General features: G+C 31.2%; 2 protein-coding genes across 2 annotated transcripts in view; one reads left to right on the top strand and one right to left on the bottom strand.

The window, feature by feature from the left end:
- Positions 1-3,762: 3,762 nt before the first annotated feature.
- Positions 3,763-6,164, bottom strand: LOC107899691 (plant UBX domain-containing protein 1). Its single transcript, XM_016825462.2, has 7 exons — positions 5,928-6,164; positions 5,112-5,208; positions 4,934-5,002; positions 4,691-4,758; positions 4,478-4,607; positions 4,286-4,390; positions 3,763-4,174 (listed from the first exon to the last, which is right to left on the bottom strand). The coding sequence occupies exons 1-7, from the start codon at positions 6,009-6,011 to the stop codon at positions 3,960-3,962; spliced, it is 768 nt and encodes a 255-aa protein (XP_016680951.1). The 5' UTR covers positions 6,012-6,164; the 3' UTR covers positions 3,763-3,959.
- Positions 6,165-8,237: 2,073 nt separating this feature from the next.
- The window catches only part of LOC121216091 (uncharacterized), a 33,684-nt gene continuing 16,370 nt past the window's right edge, over positions 8,238-25,551 (top strand). The window contains exons 1-3 of the mRNA XM_041091389.1: positions 8,238-8,242; positions 8,473-8,811; positions 12,505-12,835. Coding sequence (XP_040947323.1) covers positions 8,238-8,242; positions 8,473-8,811; positions 12,505-12,835 — 675 coding nt within the window. The remainder of the gene's footprint in view (positions 8,243-8,472; positions 8,812-12,504; positions 12,836-25,551) is intronic.

A 25,551-nucleotide genomic window follows, 5' to 3' on the forward strand; every position in this document is an offset into this window, starting at 1 on the left:
GTGAGTGTTGCCACGATCCATTCTATTTTGCAGGAATATGGGCGATACACTGGACATGAGGTGAATTTTGATAAATCGATTATTTCTTTTAGTTCGAATGTGGAGCATTCTACCAAATCTAGTATCAGGTCTGTCTTGGGTGTGCGCATTGTCTATCATATGGATAAGTATTTGAAACTTCCCCCAAAGGTTGGAAGGAGTAAACGAGAGACTTTCCAACATTACAAGGATCACTTTCGTCACTGTGTTGATAGTTGGAACTTATGTTACTTATCTCAAGGAGGTAAGGGTGTTTTTATACGTTATGTTTTGCAAGTAATCCCAATGTTTGCAATGCAATATTTTTTATTTCCTTCTTTCCTTTGCCGAGCACTTGAATATATTATGAATCGATTTTGGTGGTAGAAATCGGGGAGTCATCGCAGAATTATTGGTGTTCTTGGTATTTGTTATGCGCATCTAAGTGTGATAAGGGTATGGGCTTTCGTGATTTGGCTCAATTTAATGTTACATTACTAGCTAAGCAGGGTTGATGTTTATTAACAAATCTGGATTGTCTTATGAGTCGGGTATTTAAAGCGCGCTGCTTTCCTACTGTTGATTTTTTTAAAGCGGATTTAAGGTCTCGCCCTTCTTATACCTAGCGTAGTATCTGGTGCTCTTAGGGTTTGTTGGAAATAGGCCTTGGTTGGCGGGTGGGCAATGGAAAATCCATCTCCATTTGGAATGACAATTGGCTCTTAGGCAACGTTCCTTGTCGTATAGTACACACACTTGTTACTACTAATGTTACTTGGGTGAGCGATTTGATATTACAGGATTCAGCTCAATGGAATTATACCTTGGTCCACAAGTTGTTTTCGGCCGTTGAGGCTGATCACATTCTTAGCATTCCTCTCTCTTGTTCAGCCGGTGACGATGTGGTATTTTGGAAAAGGACCTGATAGGTTGTTACTCTATTCGTAATGTTTATAAATTGTTTCATTGGCCTATGCAACAGTCCCTTATACCCTCTAGTCCCTTCCACCCACTGAGTTCACATGAATTGTTTGCAAAGTTTTGGAAGGGTCGGGTCCCTCCTAAAGTTCACATTATAGTTTGGAGATTCCTTTGCAACTATGCACCCACATTACACAACCTCTTCAACCGTTCCATCTATTTTACTCAATTCTGCCCTAGATGCCTAAATTTACTTGTGACATTTATTCACGTACTTCGAGTTGTCCATTTGCCATTTCGGTTTGGAATCGGTTGCTCATCTCCTAGGTTGGTACCTACAATGATTCGGGTCTGGTGAGTTGGTTGGGTTATCTATGTCAAGCATATACTGGGGACAATTTAGCACTCATCCTTACCACAGTTTGGGCGCTATGGTGGTCACATAATAGATTGTATCATGGAGGCCTTGGTTCAACGTCTCATGAGTTGGTTTCTTTCATTCGTTCCTACCTGGGTGGGCTATCGGTGTTGGACTTGCTAGAAGAGGCCCTTATGGTTTTGTGTACTACACGCCGGCGACCTGCGGCTGTACTTCTGGTCAAGGCCAACTTCGATGCTGCGTACAGAGGGAGAACACACTCATCTTGCTCGGGGGTGGTGGTGCGGGATACCCAGAGTTAGGTGCTTGGTGTTTGTACTAGGACCCATGGTCAGGTCTCGTCGGCTTTCTTATTGGTGATGGATTTTGCTCGGGACTTGGGATTATCTTGGGTAGTGTTCGAAAGGGAATCTTTACATGTGATACACAAACTCAATAGCACACAAGAAGACAGGTCAAAGATCTAGGTACTGATTACAGAGGGGAGGATGCGATTACTTGCATTTTTTAAAGCGGCTAAAATCTACCATTGCTACAGATAGCAGAATCGGGTTTCCCATCAGCTAGCGACATTGGGATTTAGTTGGACATCGGATCGTTTTTGGGTCGAGAGGTTTCGTTTCAGGTGGAACGAGCGAAGGCCGAGAAGAATGGGTCGACTCCTCTTTCACCTTAATTTTGTTGCGTGCCATGGGCTGAAGCTGCTGCTTTTCTCTATTTGACCTTGCTTTGTTTTCTTTTTTCTCCATTGTCATGCTTGCAGGTTCAACAGTTTTAGCTTTAGGGATTTCGGCTTCCTTTTGCTGATTTTGGGGTAGTTTTTAGGAGTTTTTCTCCTTATGTCCTTTGTTTTTCCTTTTTGTGTTTTTCGGGTTGCTTTGGGGTCCTGTTGTATTCTGTTGCTTTTATCTTTGAACTTAGGTCTCGCCCTTGTGATTTTTTTTTCTCTTTTTCAATGGAAGCCATTTTCAAAAAAATAAAATAAAAAATAATTGAGAGGCTATTACATTTTGAATTATGAAAATAGTTTGCTCCCTTTTCGTTTTATGGAACTTCAGTTAACCAAACTCATATTTAAAATGCAAGAATAAAAAAAAATTGAAATTGTGTATAATTTTCAAATGGCAATTAAAAACAAAAACTAAAATAGGAAGAGCTTGAAATCCAATAAGGATAAGCTTAAACATTAAAATGGAAGAGTCAAAGGTGTACATTGCAAATACAATAATATACGAAGGAGAGGACCGTAAAAAACACAATGGCGCTAACAAATTTGCGAATCATGAAAACGGTTCTCGCACTTTCTAACCGTCGCTTGAATAAAAGAAAAATGAAATCAGGTGTTTCAAGATCCAAATAATATCAATTATAATCAGCGGACGTGATGAAAAATAGCAATGAACGGTTCTGATTAGGAGAGCCCAATTAAGATTTCAAAACATTATTTTTTTTTCAGTTTAAAGTGTATAAAAAAACTTAAAAGAATCTTATAACTTTAGATTTAGAATAAAAAATCTTGCAATTCTATACTTACCATTTATTTTTGACTTTTCAATGAGTGCTTTTTTATTATTTAAAAAAAACCCATATAATTCAATTTAATCAAACTCTTCTAAAAATATTAAATCAAGGTAATTAAAGCCACTAAAATTTAGTGGTGTTCATAAACCGAGTTGAGACAGGTCTAAACATGATATTAACATACTTTATACTTGTCTAAGCCTGACCCGACCAAAAATCTAGACTTAAAGATTTGTCCAAACCCGCCCATATTTACAAAAGACAAACCCAAACTCATTTTAAGTCTGTCCATATTATTTTTTAAAAATTTATATTATATTATTTTAATATTTAATAATTTTATACTTTCTTTATATAGTCATCTTTAACATTATTTTAATATTTACATTTAAGTAGTATTATATATTTAGTATAAGTTTTTTTAATATGTTCTAAATTACATAATTTATAAAAGTAACATAATATAAAATATTATAAACTTAAAACTAATCAAGCCGAGTCGAGCTTGAGCCTTAAGTGTTCAAGCTCGAGCCCAACTTATATTTTAAACGAGCCTAATTCTTTTTCAAACCCATTTTTCGGGCCTAACATTTTTGTCCAAACCCTCTCAAATTTCGAGCAGACCTTTTGGCCTGGGAAAATAATCCAACCCATGAACATATCTATTAAAATCATTGAATATGAATAAAAATATTTTATTGTTGGTTTATGAGCATAAAAAAGAAGGGGATAATGCATGCGTTTTGAGAAAATAATTGCTATCAAACAAAACCAACTCTTGAACATTCAAAATTTCACTCCAAGGCCAACTGCGACTCCAAAAGCAAAATGATGAAGCAGCATCCTGTGGTTCAAGAAACTTACCAACACTTGGAAGTTGGAAGGAATAAGAATGAAACAGAGGGAAGGGGTCAGATTATGAATGAAGTTCTAACAGGTATTCACATTTGATGTTCTTTTGCAAATTTTAACACCCTTGACTTTAAAAGAATCACCTGCTCAACACCATTTAACAACTTTCTCCTTTTCTTATATAGTCATCTGGCATTTTGATCGACTCAGTGTGGCCAAGAATCAGTATCACTATGGAGATATATGAAATTGTAATAATAAACTTGATTCACATTTTAAACCACTTTGGCCTCCCAGGTTTTTTCTCGCTCGGCTTGCTGGTTTGGGCAATAGGGAAGGGTACTGTACTGGCACCAACACCAGGTTCTGGGGCAGATTGAACTGCCTCTGCCTGCTCAGCACCAGCTATGACCTCCAAACCTTTCAAAGACGTGACTTCGTCTAGAAGGAAGGCTGCTGAATCGGCAGCTGTGGCATCGTCACCTAAACATTTCAAAGTGTCATTAACCGGAGTGAATCATATTTTGAGGAATCAGATAACTTCCAACCTATGGAACTAAGAGGGGGATCATACGAAAAAGTCAGATAACTAACCTTTTGGGAGATCATATGAAAAATACACAATTGCACCCGGAATGAAACCAGCAGAGAAAATATCTTGTGTCATGTCCTTTATTTGCTTCTTGGGAGGAGTAGTATCTGAAACATGATTGGACAATAGGCATTCAATGCATTGGCTTCACAACCAACATCACAGTTAGTATTTTACAACTTAAATAAGCTTACATAAATAGAACGGTAGATCTGGTCGAGAAATCACTTTCATGATAAGGTCATACAAGCACTGAATTGTTTCTGATGAATGAAATGTGACCTCTAATGTGTGGTTATCAGGAAAGCGGACCCTTATCACAGCCTGCACATGAACATCAAAACTTATCAAAGGCAAGACAACTAAAAGATCCACAAAAAGAGTGGCAAGTAGCAATTAGCAAGTACCTTTGTTACTCTTGATCTGCGGGCTGCCTCCTCTGCTTCCCGAGTTTTTCGTGTCTTCAAGTAGTTATCTGTTTCAAAATTTTATCCACTTAAAATAGTGTAAATATATATCTAACAAAAAAGTGTGCCATAGCATGCCAGAATCATTTTAACGTAAATGAATCCCAAAATCAACTGGTAAAAATATCTAAATGAAGCTAGAGGATAAAATTGATAAATGAGTTGTGTTCATTGGCAAAATACCTTCCTTTTTAGTTGCCATTACTTGATGATAATCTTCCGCTGTGAACTCGTAGAAGTCATCCGACTCCTCTGCCCAAAAATAAATAAGTGCATTTTATCAGTTTACGAAATGAACTGTCACTTCTAGTCAATAGGAAAGTTAAAAGTCTGAAAATATGTTTTGCCGGGTTGCTCGCACCAGTGCTGGGCACTTCATTTTGTATTGGCGATGGTCCTTCAGTTTCAAAGACATGAATTTCTCGTCCAAATTTCTCTTTTGCAGCAGCAAGCTTAGCCTATAATCATTGAAATGAAATAATTAAAAAAAGCATAAATAAATTGCGTAACAGCAGCCTGCATACAACATATCATGCGAGTTAACGAGTCTTGAATTAGAGGTCCTAATGTATAGTTCCATCAAATATAATTACATAAAGGAAAGCAAAATCTGTCTTGACACTTATGACAACCATATGACTAATGTAAAAAGCTGTCGGCGTTCCTTCGAGACGGTTATGTCCAAATCCAACCGGGATTCAACAACTTCATATGCATGACATTCCTTATAGACGATTACTACAAAAAAGCTACTCAAAGAAGTAAACAAAGAGGGGAAAGAACTACCCCCGGAATTTACCTTCGTATAAACTTTTTAACAGCAATTTCACCTAAAAACCAAAAGAGAAGCTACTGACCAACTTGCATGAATGAACCACTATTCTTGATAAAGATAGCAAAAGGAAACCAAGATGAAGCTTAATTCCATCAAAGTTAAGCTAATTTCAGTTATATTCCATGTTAAAAGATTTGAGCTCAACTAGATATATAATGATTCACCGACGTAAATCTTTCTTTCATTATCTAAAAATAAAGAAACAGAAACAAACCCAGTTGCATAAACAAGAGGATGCAGACCCATCATAGGAATCGATAATCAAATTAAAAACCAGGATCAACTCAATTCTTAAAAACAACATATAGAACAGCAAGAACAAAAATTAAATCAAGGACCGACTTTAGCTGATGCAGCCTCCATGGAATCAATATTTGTGAATCTCCTCCTCTTTAAAGGTAGTGGCGAAGAACCATCTACAATCATCAGCTGCAGATGAAATTTCCACCTTTTTTCAGGGAAGGGGACGGGGTTGCCTTGCTTCTGTAAAAGCTCCTGCTTGCTTGATTTGCCTCTTTGGAATTTCTTGCTAGTATATTCCTTTCTTCTTTTAGAAAACAAAGATAGTTTGGGCTTGACCAATTCAACTTTTGGGCTAACAATGTTCAAATTTAATCCACCTACTTACAAATAAAAACTTCATTTTATCATATATCTTACTTCAAATAGAAGGTTTTTTAAAATTAATTTTATTATAAATTCTGATTATATTTCTTCTTTCTTAAGATAATGCTTAGAACTATTCATATATCCTTAAATGCACTTAAGCTCATTTCCTCCTACATTGATAATAATATTTATACTAACTGAATTAAGATAGCATCTTTTTATTATAGCCTGCTTCTTTTTTTTTTGTTACATTTAGAAAACTAAAAAATAATGTTGGAGGATGTTCATGAATTTGACTTGAGGCTTGTGGAATAAACAAATTGTATTCAATTCCTGATTATTATTACATTTACAGCAAATTGTTTTTTAAAATAATTGCTAGCATCAATCTACTTAATTAAACACATCCAATTTTAAAAAGTCGAATTTGATTATTAACCTTTTAAAAAAAATCGAATTTGACCATTAACCTTTAGAAAGAGTAGAATTATTATTTTTTAACGAAAATACTAACTAAAACATTAAAATTTTAAATATGACAGCCTGCATAACAATTCACATGTACTCCATTTTTTATTTTTTTACAAAATTTAAATTATTTGTTGGCGTAGCATATATGTGAATTATCATGCTAATACCATTAAAAAATTAATTTTATAGTTAGCATTTTCGTTAAAAAAACAATGTCTCTTTTTTGAAAGGTCGAGGGTCAAATTTAACTAAAAAAAATAATGGTCAATTTGATAAAAGATGTAAACATTGAGAGTTAAATTTAATATTATGCCTTTAATTTATAATAAATGTTGATTAATTTAAAAAAAAATTTAAAAATAAAATAAAATATTAAAAAATGGAGAGAAAAAAAAGGAAAAAGAAGCAACCAATAGTAAAATATTAAATGATTAAATAAATTTAAAAAAAAATATTTGACATTAATAACCAAACCAGTAAAATCTTACAAAAGAAAAAAAAACAAATACTTCAAAATTTTGATACTTCAACTTATTAGACATAATATTTTGAAACACCGTGATAAAGAAAATCACAATGGAGCAAGTGAGCATATTAAAATTGAATAGTAATAAAAGTATCAAATATCAAATAATAAAAACAAAACAAAATAGATCTAATATTAAATAAAAATTCATATATTTTTAGTGATAAAAACAAAAACTATAATACAATACTAAAAGGTGATATTTAAAAAAAAAATTGATATGCTATTCGAATGAAAATGTTTTGCTAGTACATCTAGGGCTAAACCTTAGTTTTAATTGATATATAAATTTTTTATTAATTAAGTAATAATTAATCTAAAAAAATATGTAATTTTATATAAATTCAAAGTTTAATTAAGTGATAATAACTATAACACTAATAATAAGAATTATTAATAAAATAATTATAATTATTTTATATTTTATACTAAAATCATATATATTATAAGGTCTCATATCCAAAATAAATAAATTTAAAATACGAAAAATGAATGCATACCCAACTTAACATACACAAAATAAAATAAAAATCGACTTTGTTTATTAGGAATGTGCCGGGTTAACTTTTTTTTTTTTAATACACAAGATAAATAAATTTAAAATGTATGTAATAAATTTAAAATTTAAAATATATTTTAAGTTGGAGGCAAATTTAAATTAAAATTATTTGACGTAAAATTGGTAGGGTCTAGAAGAAACCCAGGTGGGTCAAGTTTGATCTGAGAAACATATGACCCGGTTTAAGCAACTCAACTAATAATTAACTCACGATCTAGGAACCCTAAACTCTTAATTATTTTAATTAAAATCTAAATTATTATCTAACCTATTAATTTAAATTATTAATTATTTTAAATAAATTAAAACTGTAATTTTCCTAATATAATTTAAAATTCTAATGATCTTAACTAAAATCTAAAATTATTATCTAACCTATTAATTTAAATTAATAATGATCTTAAATAGATTAGAACTTTAATTATCCTAATTTAATTTAAACTTCTAATTATCTTAACTAAAATCTAAATTATTATCTAATCTATTAATGAAGTTCCTAATTATCTTATCTAAATTAAAAATCTAATTATCCTAATTTATTTAAACTCCTAATTATCTTAATTAAAATCTAAATTATTATCCAACCTATCAATTTAAAATCTTAATTATCTTAACTAAGGCTCTGTTTGATTGGTGGAAATGATTTTCCGGAAAATCATTTCCGCCTTTTCCAGTGTTTGATTGGCGGAAAACATTTTACATTTGTAAAATGAAATCCAAAGAACGGGAAATTGGCTTACAATTTGGGGAAAATGTCTTACGCTTCTAATTTCCGTAAGACATTTTCCGGAAACTCCTCTCTATCCCCTCTTTCGTTCCTCCCTTCATCTCCAGTACAAAACACTGATTCTGTTTATCAATTTTCCACTAACCCCCCAAGAAGTCCTTCATTCCTTCATTTCCTCGGTTCCCTCTTCAATTATCGCAGTTTTCTTTCATTTCCTCGGTTCTCTTTTCTCCATATCCGTCCAGATTACCGTTCCAAACGTGCTCAGTTTCCGACCACCATTTATTTTTGCTATCTCCACTCCAATTTCCGTCAGATCTGTGGGAAATTTCAGGTAACCTTTATTATAGATTTGATTTTTTATGGTTTTCAATTTGGTCGAAAAAGAGTTGCTGGGTTTGTATTTTTTGTCCCGATATTTCTATAATTTTTTTTTCACTTTCACTCCATTTGTTTGATGTTGAAGTTGCAATTTGATTTTCTTTTATCCTGGTATGATGCACAGTAGGAAGTTTTAGGTTTTTTTGCACTAAAATTGGGTAATGCAAGGTGTTGATTTCATATTTTGCTATTGTCAAGCTTGCTGGACCTACCTGAACTGTATATTGATTTGCATTGTTGTATGGCAAAACTGTATATTAGGTAGTTCTTTCAATTCGAGTGTTGAGAAGTCTCATCGATTTTGTCTTTCTAATGTGTTTTTCTTGACAGTATATACTGGTTTGCACGATTAGCTTGTTTGGAAGGTATATTATGGTGACTTTAGCTTCTTTCTTTTTAATTTTGATGATGATAATCTGTTTTAGAAGTAAAAGAATTTGAGGTTCTACATGTGAGAGCACTGTTCTAGAGATGCCTAGTGCATTAGAAGTTTCATCATTGAAAATTTGAGGTTTTATTATCTTTACAAGCAACCAAGTTTTACGAGACATAACTTGAACATCACCCTGACAATTTGCTTTTATCAACAACCCAACTTGTGGAATAAAAAGAAAAAAAACAAATGAAACAATGAAAAACAATCCAGAAATGCAGAACCAAAATGAACATACTAATGTAATGAAAGATACGAGGGACTTACTCTAGGTTGCCCTCTGAACTTTGCCACTTTTCGAGAGTATTTCCTTCAGATCATCGCAGCGACTCCGGTGGTAATCTATCCACATGCAAAGTTGCCTAATGGCCTCCTTCTTCTCCTCTCCTAGGCCTAATATACCTTCATCCTTCTTTTTTATTGCCCTCTCCAACAACTCAACTTTATTCTCCAGTTGCTTAACCGATTTCATCAGATTCTCCTTCTAATTTTCTTCCTTGTTTGCCTTAATCTGTAGCTTCTCAACTTGTTCCTGTAACGTAGATTCTTTTTCCTTCTGATCTTTCAGTTGCTCAATCATGTTAGTCATTTCATTCATAAGCTGCTTCTTTTCGCTCTTTGTTTCTCCAACCCTATGTTTAGCAATCCTTAGCTCTTTTGATGTTTCTTCAACGCAGTGTTTGTATTTATTATAGCCTGTTTCGAATTTCTGGTTGATAGCTTCAAATCCAATCAAGGTATTATTCACGTTCCCCGAGATATCCGTGATCATCCTGCGATATGCTTCATTGTTTTCAGACAATATTGTGATCCTTTCTTCATGCATTCTTTGTTGTATATATTTTGATACATTTACATATTCATATTATATTTTTATAATACCTTTTATGTTGTGAAATAAGGATGTAGCCCACAATCATCCCTCCCTCCATGTGCCTTGGAATTTCCAGATTGTTTGGATCATTCATAAAGATTTTATCGTTTAGATAAAATATTCATGTGGCTTGGAATTTCCAGATTGTTTGGATAATTCATAAAGATTTAGGTGCAAATAAATAATAACAACAATTTATCGTTTGGATAAAATATATATTTAAATTAAAATATTCATGATTTTCGTTTTAAATGTTTTAGCAAATGATAACCATCATTCGCAATTAAAAAATGTAGGCTAGCTAAGACCAGAGTGGGCAACTTAAAATAATTGGCTACGTCTATAAATTAATAAATATAGGCGTAAGATGTTAAAATAGTATAATTAAGCCTTTTGATTAGATCGTTATTATATTAAAGATCTTAATGCTTATATGGCACTGTTGTTTAAGCGTTTCCAACAATGACAAATGCAGTGGCAAATACGTGAGTAATCCACTGAAGCCATCTAATTAAGCCTTTTGATGAAATTTTTGTTAGTTATGTCTGAAATATATATATACACACATGTTGTAGTATTTACTGCTAGCTTTGTCCAGTCAGTCTTCTCATGCTTTCTTCATGCTGAAAATGGAGCATATATATTGTATTAATTATACATGAAAGATAACCTAATAATATATAACAAACTCTTGCACCAATTGAAGTATTGTATTAACTATGATCAATATATAAGTGCTACTTTCAAAAATTATTATTGGGCAATTATAATTAGCTTGATATGTATGTATGCACTTTTTTAGTCATGGTAACTTTATGTGATCTTATGAAAATCTTACATCTTTTGTAGTAGTTAAAACATATTTGTGTGGCATTATTTTGTGTAGATGGATCGTAATCAACATCAAATGGAAATTGCCGGAGTCGTGGCTTCAGTTTTAGCTTTTGGGGCTCTTTGGATTAAAAAATTAGAAACTTGGAAGGAAATTGCTTCTCGCCCTCGTGTGAATCGAGATTATGAAAGAGAAAACTATATTAATAGTATTTTATATAGTGGTGACCAGCATTGCATTGATATAATAAGGATGAGACCGATCGCCTTTTTTAATTTATGTGATATTCTTAGTACGAATAATTTGTTACAATCGTCTAAATCTGTCGATATTAGGGAGCAAGTAGTTATATTTTTACATATAATTGGTCATAATGTAAGGTTTCGAGTGATTGGATCTAGATATTATAGATCAATTCAGACAGTTCACCATTACTTTAGGGTTGTATTGAGAGCTATTTTGAAATTGTATAGACTAGTTATTAGATTACCTGATGAGTCAACTCCTAGTGAAATTAGAAACAATCCAAGGTTTTATCCTTATTTTAAAGATTGTATTGGAGTATTAGATGGAACTCATATTCGTGCATCCGTTCCACTTAGCATGCAAGGAAGATTTCGTAGCCGTAAAGGGGGGACGACACAAAATGTATTGGCTGCCATTACATTTGATTTGAAATTTGCCTATGTTCTAGCTGCTTGGGAAGGTAGTGCACATGATTCTCGTATTTTAAGTGATGCACTTTCACGCCCAAGAGGATTAAGAATTCCAGAAGGTAATATTTATCACAAATAGTTCCAATAAGCTCATAGTTTATCAGTATTAATTACGTATTGTAAAATTGTAGGTAAATATTATCTTGCTGATGCTGGATATGGCATCCAAATTGGATGTATTACCTCATATCGCGGTGTCCGATATCATTTAAAAGAGTTTGCTGCTGAAGGCCTGAAAATGCAAAGGAACTCTTTAATCTTCGACATTCATCATTATGGATCACTGTTGAACGTGTTTTTGGGATTTTGAAGAAACGGTTTCGTGTATTAGATGCTGAACCATTTTGGAATTTTCAAACTCAAGTAGATATAGTTTTGGCTTGTTGTATCATTCATAATCATATAATGGGAGTTGATCCTAGTGATTTAATTAATCAAGGATTATACGAGGAGTCTGAGTTTGATTCGATAATACAAACTCTCACGGAGCGAGAAGAAAGAGAAGAAGCAAGAGAATGGTCTGCTAAGAGAGATGAGATTGCTAGAAATATTAGGTAGATTTAGGGCTTAGGGTTATTGTTTCTATGTTATGTATGTTTTAGACTGATGTTTTTTTTTTGTAAATGTTGGTTGGATAATGATATTGAAATTTTAGACTGTTGGATTTTGATATATGTCTTGAATTTGTTAGATATTGATTATGTTTTAACATTGTTGGATATTAAATTGATTATTATGTTTTAAGCTTGTTGGATATTGAAATTATTGACAATGACAATTATTTAATGTAGAATGGGTAAGGGCAACAAAGAAGGGACCTCTAAGCAATTCAGGTGGACAAAACTGATGGAACATGTTTTCCTTGAAATTCTAGCAGAGGAGGCTCGAAAAGGAAATAAGCCTTCTAATACTTTCAAATCAGTTTCTATTAATCGAGTTGCCGACGCTATTTTTGAAAGATTCCAAGTCCAATGCGATACGAAGCACGTGGAAAATCATTTGAGGACAGTAAAAAACCAGTGGCAGATTATATGCAAAATTCGAGGTGAAAGTGGTTTTGGATGGGATGATAACATGAAAATGATCACATGTGATAGAGCGACATACGATGCAACAGTGATGGTAATATATGTATATATATATGTTAAGTATATTTCAATTTTTTTTACTTGTTATTCTAATTGTGTATAATATCCAACAGGCACACAAGAAGTATGAACCATTTTTGAATAAAAGCATTGATCATTATGATGAAATGGCTGTGGTTGTTGGCAAAGATATGGCAACAGAGAGTTTTGCCAGAACATTTGCTAACATAGATTTGGATGATGGTAATAAAGATTCAATGCCTGTAAACTGCGACAATGAAGAGGCTGAAGAGGTAAGAACAAATGTATCTTCATCTGGCACATCCAAACGTAAAAGAAAAAGTGGTCAAGAAAGTCTCGTTAATGAACAAATTAAATTTGTGGGTGAGCAACTTGGCGAAATTGCTAATGCTTTGAAACAATTTACTGCCGATAAGACAGCACAGCTTTACGAACAAGTGATGTCGATGGAGGAAGAAGGATTTGATGATGACTTCTTGTGTTCTGTGTTTGATTATCTAGGGAGTCATGAATCAGAGGCCAAAATGTTTTTAGTTAAAAGTAAGAAGCATAGAAAAATTTGGCTTCAAAAATTTTCTCAGGGTTGAAGATATTGATACTTTTATGTGGTGTAATATTATGCACTTGAACAATGTTGTTACTATGTGGTGTACTACTAATTATGTATTTGGATAATATTATTTCTAGTACTCATTATGGTTTCGAAGCAATTTATAATTATTCAATATTCTTACTAGTACTCATTGTGGATAATATGTTTTCAATTTATAACGATCAATATTGTAGCTTATTATTGAGTATTATTATAAATAAATCATTGCAATATATGTAAAAATAATTTAAAATATAAAATTTATTAATATATATTAATATATGTAAAAAACAACTTTTCCGGAAAATATTTTCAGGAAATCTGTTAAACAGCAGAAAATATTTTACACAGATTCAATCAAACACCAGAAAATATTTTCCAGTAAGTCATTTTACAGAAAAGTAAAACATTTTCCAGAAATCATTTTACGGAAAACATTTTACTGCCAATCAAACAGACCCTAAATTAAACCTCTATCATAATATAATATACATTCCTAACTATCTTAATCTACACAAAATGCAATTCTTAGCCAATTCGTTCTCTAATAAATTCTTAAAAAGAGTTAATTCCTAATTTATTCTTGCATTGGCTAGTGAACCTTTAAACCAAAGTTTAATTTATTCTCGAGATTATACAAATATTTAATAAAGGCTTTATTCATGTTTTAGCCCCAAATTATATATGTTTTCTCATACATTGTCACATATAGGTACCTAACTTTAAAATTGTTAAATATTTGGTCTAATTGAATGACGCCTTTTTTCTTTTTAAAAGGAGCCAATCCGAATTTGACCGATACATGCACATATAGAATGAAATTTATTAAATTTTATTTACCGAAGCTGTCAATTTTCAAGTTTGGAAAATCAACCGACTTGTGACAACTTTTTGAATGAGATCTAGGCATTTTTGGGTTAAGATATCTTTAGAGTGTTCAAAGAGTTATCTCTTAGCTTTGAAATAAACTTTGAAACACTCGACTTTGAGTTCCGGAGCTCAAGTTATGACTATTTTAGTGAAGTCTACGCAAGTAGAATTTTAGGACGAGATTATGACGAAAATTACGAGTTTCAAAATTTTAATTCGAGTTAAATCATATTCAAGCTTTTTTTTTTCCAATTTTCCTTTCTTGAAAGGGAAATTAGAGCTGTTTGAAAAGGTTTGTGGAGCCATTTAGTTTCCAAGGCTCTTTAGGACTTATACACGCCACTTTCCACATTTTCCATCTATTTTGTTTCATTTCTTTGTTATTATGTTTTGTTCTTGTTTCATTGTTTCTTTTTTCTAATTTGGACTTAATTGAAAATTTTTCTTTTCTAGCAAGTCCATTTTGTAAATAAGCATTTTTGGTGGGCTAGTTGAGAAAAAGTTGAATTTCAAATTTAGTCTGGTTACGTAAGAACTAGATAGTTCTTAGTAGGGGACATAATGATTAGTATTATTCTAGGTGGCTGTTGAATTGGTGTTGATGAAGGACATGTAAAAGGATTATATATATAGCAGAGGTGTTATTTTTTCGGGATGGTTCTTCTTTTTTTTGTTCTTCTTCTTTCCTCTAATTTGCTTTGGAAGAGAGAAAGATTAAGGAGCGCTTATGCACGAAGGGGAGAGACTGAGGTTTAAGTTTTAGAAATTGGAAATCTTGCTTGTTGGTAAGTTTTCTAATCCCTCTACATTAGAGGATTTAAGAAAAAGAAGAAAGTTAATGATTTCAGTTGACTATAAATTCTATTCTATTTTGGGTGAAGAGACGAATGATCATTTAAATGGTCTTTACATGCAAAAGAATAAGATTTTTTTTATGATGATGAATGGTTTCAATCGGATTTTGAAATGGTTGTTGTATTGATTAAGGAGGCTCATGTAGTAAGGGAAAAAGGCTCAGAAGATGGATTTGGCGACAACTCCCACGTGAATTATAGGACTCAGATTTCAAATGGATGTATTTTGTGTCATTCATATACTAAATATGATGAACTAGTGCTTTACCATGTTGAATCAACTTGTGGCGAAGTGTTGGTGTCTTGGGTGTGCATGTAATGTTGACATGCAAATACTGCTGGTTATGAGTCTGATCATTGTGAATAGATGAAATATTGGTGTGGTATATGTTGCGTAACGGGATGCAATTGTATGGTTGTGAGTTATTTATGTCAAGTAAATGAAAGGCTTGGCGTGATACGTTATTGCGTTTTGAATTGATATGGATAACTGGTAGTAAATATGATTATGTTGCATAGTAGTATGATTGATGTGTTATATATTGCTTGATTGACGATATTTGTTGGCAGAATGTTTGTATTTGTATGCATTATATGTATATGGCTTTGACGAGGTTCGGATGGTCATACATGTGATTGCATATGTATTATATTTATGTGTCTTTAAAAGAGGTTCAATTGGATTGAATCAGAAAAAGAGATTAACTGATACGGAGACTTTATCTGCACCTGTATATGAGAGCCCCTTGTGTGGGACGTATAAGATCCCTTTATGGGACGTTTGAGATCCCCTTGGGGGACGTATGAGAGCACCGTAAATATGGAAGTCTGTCAGGACAATCTTAAATGTGGAAAGTCCACAAGGACTATCTCATACGAGTAAAGTCTGCCAGGACTATCGTTGTGAGGAAAGTTCACAAGAACTACCTTGTAAATATGAAACCACACTACGTCTGGTTGTTTGAGACCACAATAAGGTGATCTATTACTATGAGAGGTCCCTTTTGCCCGTGCTAGTAGATAAATTAAGACGGATACAAGTTATGATGATCCGCTTACTTATCTTACAGCTTGCATTCTTAATGGATATGGAAACTCACTCTGTGAGAGCTTGCGGGCTTGTTTGAGGATTCATATATGACTTTATAATACCGCCAAGTATGGGTGCATTTTTTTGAAATCTATTACTATGTGTGAGCTATCGTTTATGCGAGACCGTATAAAAAGATGTAATAGTCCGCCAAGACTATCTCATATACATGATTCCACTGAAAGAAGATTTGCTGTTAAGAATCCGCCTACAAGTTATATGTTTCAAAGAGATAACCGCCAAGAATGATCCTCTAATTGTGGAACAGAGGAGGGATGAGATGTACCATTTGAACTATCTACTTGATTGAGATGAATATAAGTTCTATATTAAACCGTTAATAATAGTCCGCATCAGGGACTAATCGCCAAGAATGGTCTTATGTGAATATCTGTGGTCATTGAGGCGAGACGTGCTATGGGAATTGTTTAGGATTATTCTTCAGTTTGCATGAATGAATAAGCGATGGTATCACCAAGGGAAAATGTGCCAAACCTGAGTAGATCAGTATATATAATGTAACCACTATGACAAAGAGACTGGTGTACTGCCCTAATATGGGCAAGGCAATCGTGAAGTCCCAACCAAGAGGTGCATCCGTGTAGCGTTGTGATAGTTAGGGGTGTTCATTCGGTTAACCAACCCGAAATAACATTAACCGAATTAACCGACCTTTCAAAATTTTTAACCGTTATTCGAACCAAATTTTTTTCAAAAAAATTAACTGAACCAAAATTTTTTCGGTTAATTCGGTAGGTTAACCGAATTAATCAAAAATTATATGTTTTTTATTTTTGTTTAAAAATTAACCGAATTAACCTAATTACCCGAATTAATCGAATTACCTGAATTAACCAAATTACCCGAATTAACCGAATTGAATCACTATATAATTAAATTATTTTTAGACTTTTAGACTTTAGTTTTAGTTTTAGTTTTAGTTGTAGAATTTTATTTTTATTTATTAAATTATTTGTAATTTTTATGATTGGGTTGGGTAATTGGGTTGGGTTGAATACTTGGGTTTGGATTGGGTTTGGGTGAATAGTGGGACTATTTATATATTATAATTTTATTTATTAATTTTTTCGGTTAAACCGAAAAAATTCGGTTAACTGACCGATTTCGAACCGAATTAACCGTTAACCGAAAAATCAAAAAATAATTAACCGGCCCTCGACCGAAAAAATTCGGTTAACCGACCGATTAACCGAATTCAGTCGGTTAACTGAATTTTTTCGATTTTACTCGAATTTTGCACACCCCTAGTGATAGTAAGATTTGAAAACTCATTAAGTTCATTAGAACTTAGTTGTGTTAGTATGTATTGCAGGTAGGTAGGGGATTCTGAAAGTTCAAGAAGGGACCAGGTTAGAGTTCGCCATGCAGCGGCAAGTTTATTTCTTAGTAATAACTTGCATACAGCAGGGCGACCCAGAGGCAGGATCTCAGGGTCTTTCTTGTAAATGAAACTAGGAAGTCAAAATATTAAGTGATTATTTTAAATAAGTAAGATTTATTTGGTGAAATTGTTGTACATTCATTTGAAGTTTTTTTTACGACATAGATTCATTTAAATCTTGAATTTACTTAGCAGCAGTATCACTTGTGTTTTTGTCTTCACTCTGTTATTATTGTGGATAATAATATTGAAAGCATCCTATAGTCTAGACCTAGTGACTGGGTCAGGTATGGGGTGTTACAATAAGTTTTTCAAAGTTGCAAATTTGGCCTAAGGCTCTTGACGGATGAAGGAGAATTTAGAGTTTGACACAACCTGAAACGAAAATAAAACCAAATCAGATCTAAGAATTAAAAGACACAATAATTAAAATAAGGAATAAAAGATAGAAAAAGAACAAGGAATCCAAATTAAATATTAGAAACAACTAAGCAAGAACATAATAGAACAACAAAGAAATGAAACAAGATAGATGGAAAAGATGAAAATTGACATATAGAAGTCTTAAGGAGCCTTAGAACCCAGATGAATCTACAATCTCCTTCAAGCGACTCTAATTTCTCCTCCAAAAAAGGAAACTTGGCGAGAAAAAGCTTAGAGATGATCCCCACAATCTAAAAAGATTATTAAAACTCTTCTAAAAGAAAACTCAAGAGAAATTCTTAAAAAGAAAACTCAAGAGAAATTCTTAAAAAGAAAAACTCAAAAAGACTTTTATTAACTCAGAGAGAGAAGTTGATGAATGAATTGATGAATTGTGTACAATGAAGAGGCCTTTACATAGTTTAACTAAGAATATTCAAATAAGACTATCAAGTATGCTGGAATTCTAATTAACCTTAGTTTCAAAGCTAAGAGATAAATCTTCGAACACTCTAAGACATGCCAACCCAAAAATGTCTGAATCCCATCTAAAATCTCGTTGCAAGTCAATTAATTTTTCAAACTTCAAAATTGACAGCTTCAATGAATAAAATTTAATAAATTTCACAACATCCGTGCATGTATCATCAACACATGTACTGTACACTTGGAATTAGAATATAAAAGTATTTTGTAAAATTAACAGATTTAAATGCGAATTAATAAAATAGTAACAAAAAGTAAATAAATTTTAACTTAAAATTTATATATTTAATATATTAAAAAAAACAAGTTACCCATTGTAAAAAGTTCTTCTCCAAAAGGCTAGGGTTTACAAACCCATTCATTAAAGCTCTTCTCTTTTTAGTTTTCATCTTCTCAAGCTAGGTTAGGTTTCATCTTGTCCATAGTTTGTTGTGTCCATCTTTTCCTAGAGGGTGAAGCCCCAATTTTTGTTTTGAAATCCACATGCCCAAAGCTTGTAACCGTAAATAAACACGTCAATCTTATTTGCCTTTTTGTAGAAAGGGTTAACACATAATAATCTCTTGATAAAGAGCTTTCACTAAAGCTACCCCCACTTGGTTTCCATTGAAGACTGATCGATGAAGCAAAAGTATTCCCTCCCCATCCCTTGTCACTTTGTTTTTATTGTTGGATCTTTTCTTGGGGATTTTCATTGATACTTTAAAGGAATAGTCTATCACAAAACCTAAAAAATCCTAGGAACAACTATATTTGAATACTTCAAGCTTTTTAGCTATTACTTTTTTTCCTACCATTTTTACTAATTTCAATTTTTTTATTTGTTCTTTAAAATAATGATTTATCATGTGTCAAAATTTGATTAGGTTTCTTATTTTATTTTATTTTATACAATATTTAGAATTACCCATGGCTCCTCTCCAACCCTTAAATAGGAGGATAATGCGCTTTAGAGTACTAGAACCCACATCCTCCTACACTGACAACAATGCCGATACCAATTGAACTAAAACTCAATCGGCATATTTCTTTTCTTTTCTTTTTTAAATGTTGTATTTGCACAAAAATATTAACAAAAGTAATGGGACAAAACATTTTTGTATATGTATGAGAAAACGAGTATAATTCTATTAATATAAATTCATTAAAGAATACAATTAGTAAATTAACTCTTTTATCCAATCATACATTTATAATATATTTTAATTTCTTTACATATATGTACATATGATATCTTTCTATCTATTTAGATATCATCAATATTATAGATGTTACATCTTTTAATGTATTGATGAACTATGTAAAAATTAATGCCATAAATTTTGGAAAAACTAGTATTCTTCCTCACGTGCATTGCATGTGGATACACATGTTTACGGTTTTCAAATAAAAGACGAAGAAAAGAAAAAGATTATACCATTGTAAAGTGGAGCTTTTACATTAAACGATGTAATGCTATGTTTTCATTAAAATTATTCTCAAGAATCTCCACGCAAAAAGAGAGATAAAGAGAGAAAACCTATGAATTGAAGAAGTTGCGATAAAGGTATTATGAAAGTTTGTAGATTGTATATATAAACAAATATATAGATTATTTTTATATTCAAGATTAATAATAAATATATTTTTAATAAAATAATTTATAATTATTTTAGTTTTATATCATATTCATTGGTTTTATAATTTTAAAAAATAAAAACATAATTAACATAAATACTAATTTATAATTGATCAATTTTCTTTATTTTAATTTCTCAAATAGATCTGAGCCAAATTGTTTTCCGAGCTTAGAATTTTATTGAATTAAATTGATTATTTAATATTTATCAATAAAATATTAATTTTTGATTTAATTACAAAATATATTTATTTTCTTTTATAGATACTATCAAAATATTAATTATATCTACTTTTACGTTGAGAAAATAAGTTATTTATACTACGGTGTTATTCTTAGCATGATCATATTTAAAATAAAATAAAATTTATATTTATTTAATTAAAATGTATAATTTTAAAAAATTCTAGATTGTTTATTTGAATTATATTAATAATATCTATTTATATGAGGTTAATTTTTCGATAAAACTTTTGAAAGATATTTGTAAGTTAATTAATTTCACGTTAATATATTATCATGTTAATTAATAATTAAATAATATAACTTTTATTATTATTGCATAATAACTACTTATATACTAATAAATTAGTTTTAGGATGTGTTTAGTTTGTTGAGTATTTGATTACATTTCGTAATAGGATTAAAAGAATGTAAGATTATTTTATTTGATTCATTTAACAGTAATGTAAAATTCATGTATTTAATTTATAGAGTGTAATATTACCTAAAATTAAATTTTATTAAATTGTCATTATTATAAAATTTTACATTATACAAGTTCATTTCCTTGAACCTTTTTTTCATAACTTGCTTAATTTTATCATAAGAATTAAATTAAACAATCATTGAACATTAAATTGTGACAAATGGCGAGTCTCTTTGCTTGACATGTAATATTTTTATTATTAACAAGATTACGTGCCCAATTAATAAACACCTTACTATTTGATAAAAATAAACAAACATACTAGATAGTGTTATAAAATTATCAAATAAAAGAACACTAAAAAGTAAACAACAGATAAAATATCAACAAAGAATTTTCTTATATTTCATTTTCACTCACACAAGGGTTCTATTTGTAAGTCCTTATCATTCAAAGCAATACAAATAAATGAAGCTTACTTAAGTGCTTCATTAACATATACATTAACCAACTTGCATATTTACTTTCATAATGAATGAGGGGGTTTTATCTCATAAATGAAGGGGTTAGAATATGGACAACGACATTTATATATTTGTAACACTCCTCTTTGAATGTCCATTAGAGAAAAATGTGTCTCATTAAAACCTTTATTAGAAAAAACCTCGTGGGATAAAAACCTAACTAAGGAAAAAGAGTGCACAATTTCCTATTGTAAGTTGCCCCATTACTAGGAAGACCCAATGGGACAAAACCTTGGTTAAAGGAAAAGAGTACAACATGTCTTGGACTCCCCCTAATATCAATGTCACTTGACATCTTTAAGTCGACGTATTCCAATTTTGTATACCAAACTTTCAAATGTTGTAGTTGGTAATGGCTTGGTAAATAAATCTGTTAAATTAAAAATTCTTCTCAAGATCATGAGTGAAGAATAATTTTGATGAAATATGTTTCGTTCTGTCCTTTGATGTATCCCCCCTTTTAATTCAACTATTCATATTGCATTAGCTTCGTATAAGATAGTTGACACCTTTTCTTGTAGAGGAAAAATACATATCTTCATGATATGTTGAGTCATTAGTCTTAGTCAAACACATTCACGACTAATCTCATCCATTGCAATTATTTTTACATGATTTGAAAAGGCGGCAACTAATTTTTGTTTTGTCAAACGGCATGATATCTTTATACCTCCACCAGTAAATAAATAAATTTTTTGAGACCATCCTTTATGAGGATATGATAAGAACCCAACATTAGCATAACCAACTAATTGAAGCTTTAAATGATTTGAATAAAATGATCCCAAATCAATTGTTCCTTTAAGATATCTAAATAAATGCTTAATTCCATTTCAATATCTATGCATTGGATAATAACTAAATCTTCCTAACAAACTTACAGCAAATATTATATCAAGTTGTGTGTTGTTTGCCAGATACAATAATGCTCCAATGGCATTAAGATATGGTACTTCAAGATCAAGTAGCTCTTCATCATCATCACAAGGACAAAAGGGGTCTTTATTCATGTCCAATGATTTTACAGCTATTGGGGTACTTAATGGATGAGCCTTATCCATGCAAAATTTTTTAAAGATATTTTTTGTATAAGATTACTAAAGGACATAGATTTCATCATTTAATGCTCGATTTGTAGGCCAAGATAAAACTTTTTTTTCCAAGATCTTTCATTTCAAATTATTTCTTTAAATAATTTGCTGCATTTTGAAGCATGCAAGAGTTCCAATAATATTTAAATCATCAGCAAAACTATCAATTATCACAAATTTTGATCCAAATATTTTTATAAAAACACATAGGCAAATTGAATAATTTTTATAACATTCTTTCAGTAAATATTTACTAAGACGATTGTACCACATTTGTCCAGGTTGTTTTAATCTGTATAAGGATTTTATTAATCTGATTGAGTAATATTCATGTGAAACTTTGTATCTTTCGGGAATACTAATCCGCCAGAGCTTTTCATATAAATTTTATGTAACGACCTAGTATTTAGTGGAGTCAAGAAATACGATTTTGAAACCCTATTATCGTAAACTGAGTGAATAAATATAAAATAGGAATATTTATGGAGTTGATATAAAAATATATTAAAGTTTGGTTTAGTGTTAGATTGGAAGGATCAACTCGAGATAGTCGATAGGGAGGTTGAATTGGCCTTTGAGAAATTGTGGTGGAAGAAATGAAAAATATGCAACAAAGAACACAATGATTTATAATGATTCGACCCCAATTGCCTACTCCACTACCTTAGCTTATCGCCACTAAGGATTTACCCAAATTCACTAATTTGGAAACTTTTGAGGCCAATGTTTAACCTTACAATCTCTTTTAAGATTTATGTTCCAAAATCTTAAGATATAACTCCCTTAAGGTTTCTACCCAAACTTTAAAGATTAACCCTCTTTCAAAGAGAAACAAATAAGCAAGCAAAGAAATAATCCTTACAAGATTAGGATGTTTACCAATAAAGCACAAATACAAAGAAGAACACTTGAGCTAAATGAATACAATGAAAGCTCACAAGTGTTTGCAAGAAAAGGTATAATAGAATTAAGCTCTAGGTTGTTTTGATTGATCTTTAAGCTTTTCACATTGCTCTTATTCTTGCTAAACCTTTGGAAGATGATATTTATACCTTCTAATTGATTTCCAACCGTTGTGGTTGTTGTAGAAGTGAATGTAGCCGTTGAGGATGAAATACCATGTCATTAACTTCACCTGCAATAACGAGTATCGATACCTACGAAAAGGGTATCGATATTTTTTGTAATTAATGTTGATTTCAGTGACTGTTGGAGCAGAAATATCGATATCTTAGGAAATACATCGATACCTTAAGAAAAGTATCGATACTGGATGAATACCTACCAGGGTTTGAAAATGGTAGAATGTCAATTTGGTATCGATTATCAAAGGGGTACCGATATCTTGTAAAATATCGATACTTAGACAAAAAAGTATCGATATCTTTTTTTATCCTGGAGCAATTCTAACTAGTTAGAAAATAGTTAAAACATATTTAAAAATGTTTGACTCAATTGAAACCATTTCAACTTGATTTTATGAAATTGCTCAACTTTACTTTTATTCAAAAACACTTTAATTTGTTATATCAAAACATATTACCCAATAAGGCTTAGTTTAACATTAAGTAATTTAGTTGAAAAAATAGTTAATTAAATCTTAATGGCTAAATTGTAAAAATCCAATTGGTATTAAGTTTTAATTAAGAAAAGGCTTGGGGAGCCATATAGTAATTATTCAAAGGGCCTAAATGATTAATAAACCATTGTTTTTATATGTTAGTGGATGATAATGATTATGTCCACTTAGTTTGAATTAATAATTAAAATAATATAATAAAACCTTAATTAATTTATTAATTAAGATTAACTAAAGGGTTAAGTATAATATATAGTATTATAGTGGAAAGAAAGATGATTTTTCATTATCTTTTTCCACTGTTTAAGAGAAAAAGAGAAGAGAAAATGCCATTAATAGCTTGTATTTGACCAACCAAAATATATAAGGTGATTTAAGCCTTTTTCATGTAATTTTTATAGTTTTATTATCATAAAAGTTTGATTTAGTTAGCCATATATCAATTTGTTCAATTATTGAATTTTTAACAAGTTGTCATTGTTGAGAAATTGATGAATTAGACTTGAATTTAATAGAAATTAAGCTTAGATTATGATAAGGACTAAATTATAAAGTTTAATAAACTTGGTTGTTAACTTTGTAACATTAGGGACCAAATTGAATAACGTGAAAACCTATCATAAAATCATGCTAGGATTAGAAAGTATAGAGTCACAAATGATTGTGAAATTAGATTTTGATCCGATGCTAAATATCGAAAGATATGCTTATCCTAAGTTTAGGGATTAAATTTAATAAAATGTAAAATATACTTGATCTTATGTTTGAATGTGAATTGGATGAATTATGATAGTTTTCCTTTATTAATTATTGATTGTAGCTAAATACGACGCCGAGTTGTCGAGAGGGAAAGGAAAAGTGAGAGTCGTTGACTAGTGACACGAGATTTCGGTTTGTGCTTTTATGATTTGAAATAAATCTATTTATTTGCATATTCATGTCATATTGCATGACAGAGTATTGAGGTGAATTAATGATGGTCATATGAATTGATTTGCTATGATTGATGGTGACTATCGAGATAATGGATTGAATTGAATAGAATGGAAAGTAATATGAATTAGTAGGGACATGATGTGTAGTATGAGAAAGGATTGAAACATGCTATATGATATGAGATATTTGTGTTTTTATGATGAATTGAAATGAGATTATGAAATTGAATGTGAAATTGCATATGAGTTGAATTGAATTGAAATGAAATGAAATTGATGATTGATATGTGATAATGCATGGTATGAATATAAAAATATGAATGATTACAGGGTATGTATATAAAAGTATGAATGATTACAAGGTATGAATATGAAATATGAATGATTACATGGCATGACTATGAAAGTATGTATGATTACAAGGTATGAATATGTAAATATGAATGGTTGATGCCCATGTGAACTTAGTAAAATGTTAGGATACAATTTGCATGGCAATAGGGTCATACACACACTTGTGTATAAGATAGTTGATGATATGAAGATTATGATAGATAATTTTGGGATCCAGCATATATTGCGGATCATCGACTATTCTTTGTCTCTACGAAGACTT

Source organism: Gossypium hirsutum, chromosome D04, assembly GCF_007990345.1.
Source record: "Gossypium hirsutum isolate 1008001.06 chromosome D04, Gossypium_hirsutum_v2.1, whole genome shotgun sequence".
NCBI classification, from domain to species: domain Eukaryota; kingdom Viridiplantae; phylum Streptophyta; class Magnoliopsida; order Malvales; family Malvaceae; genus Gossypium; species Gossypium hirsutum.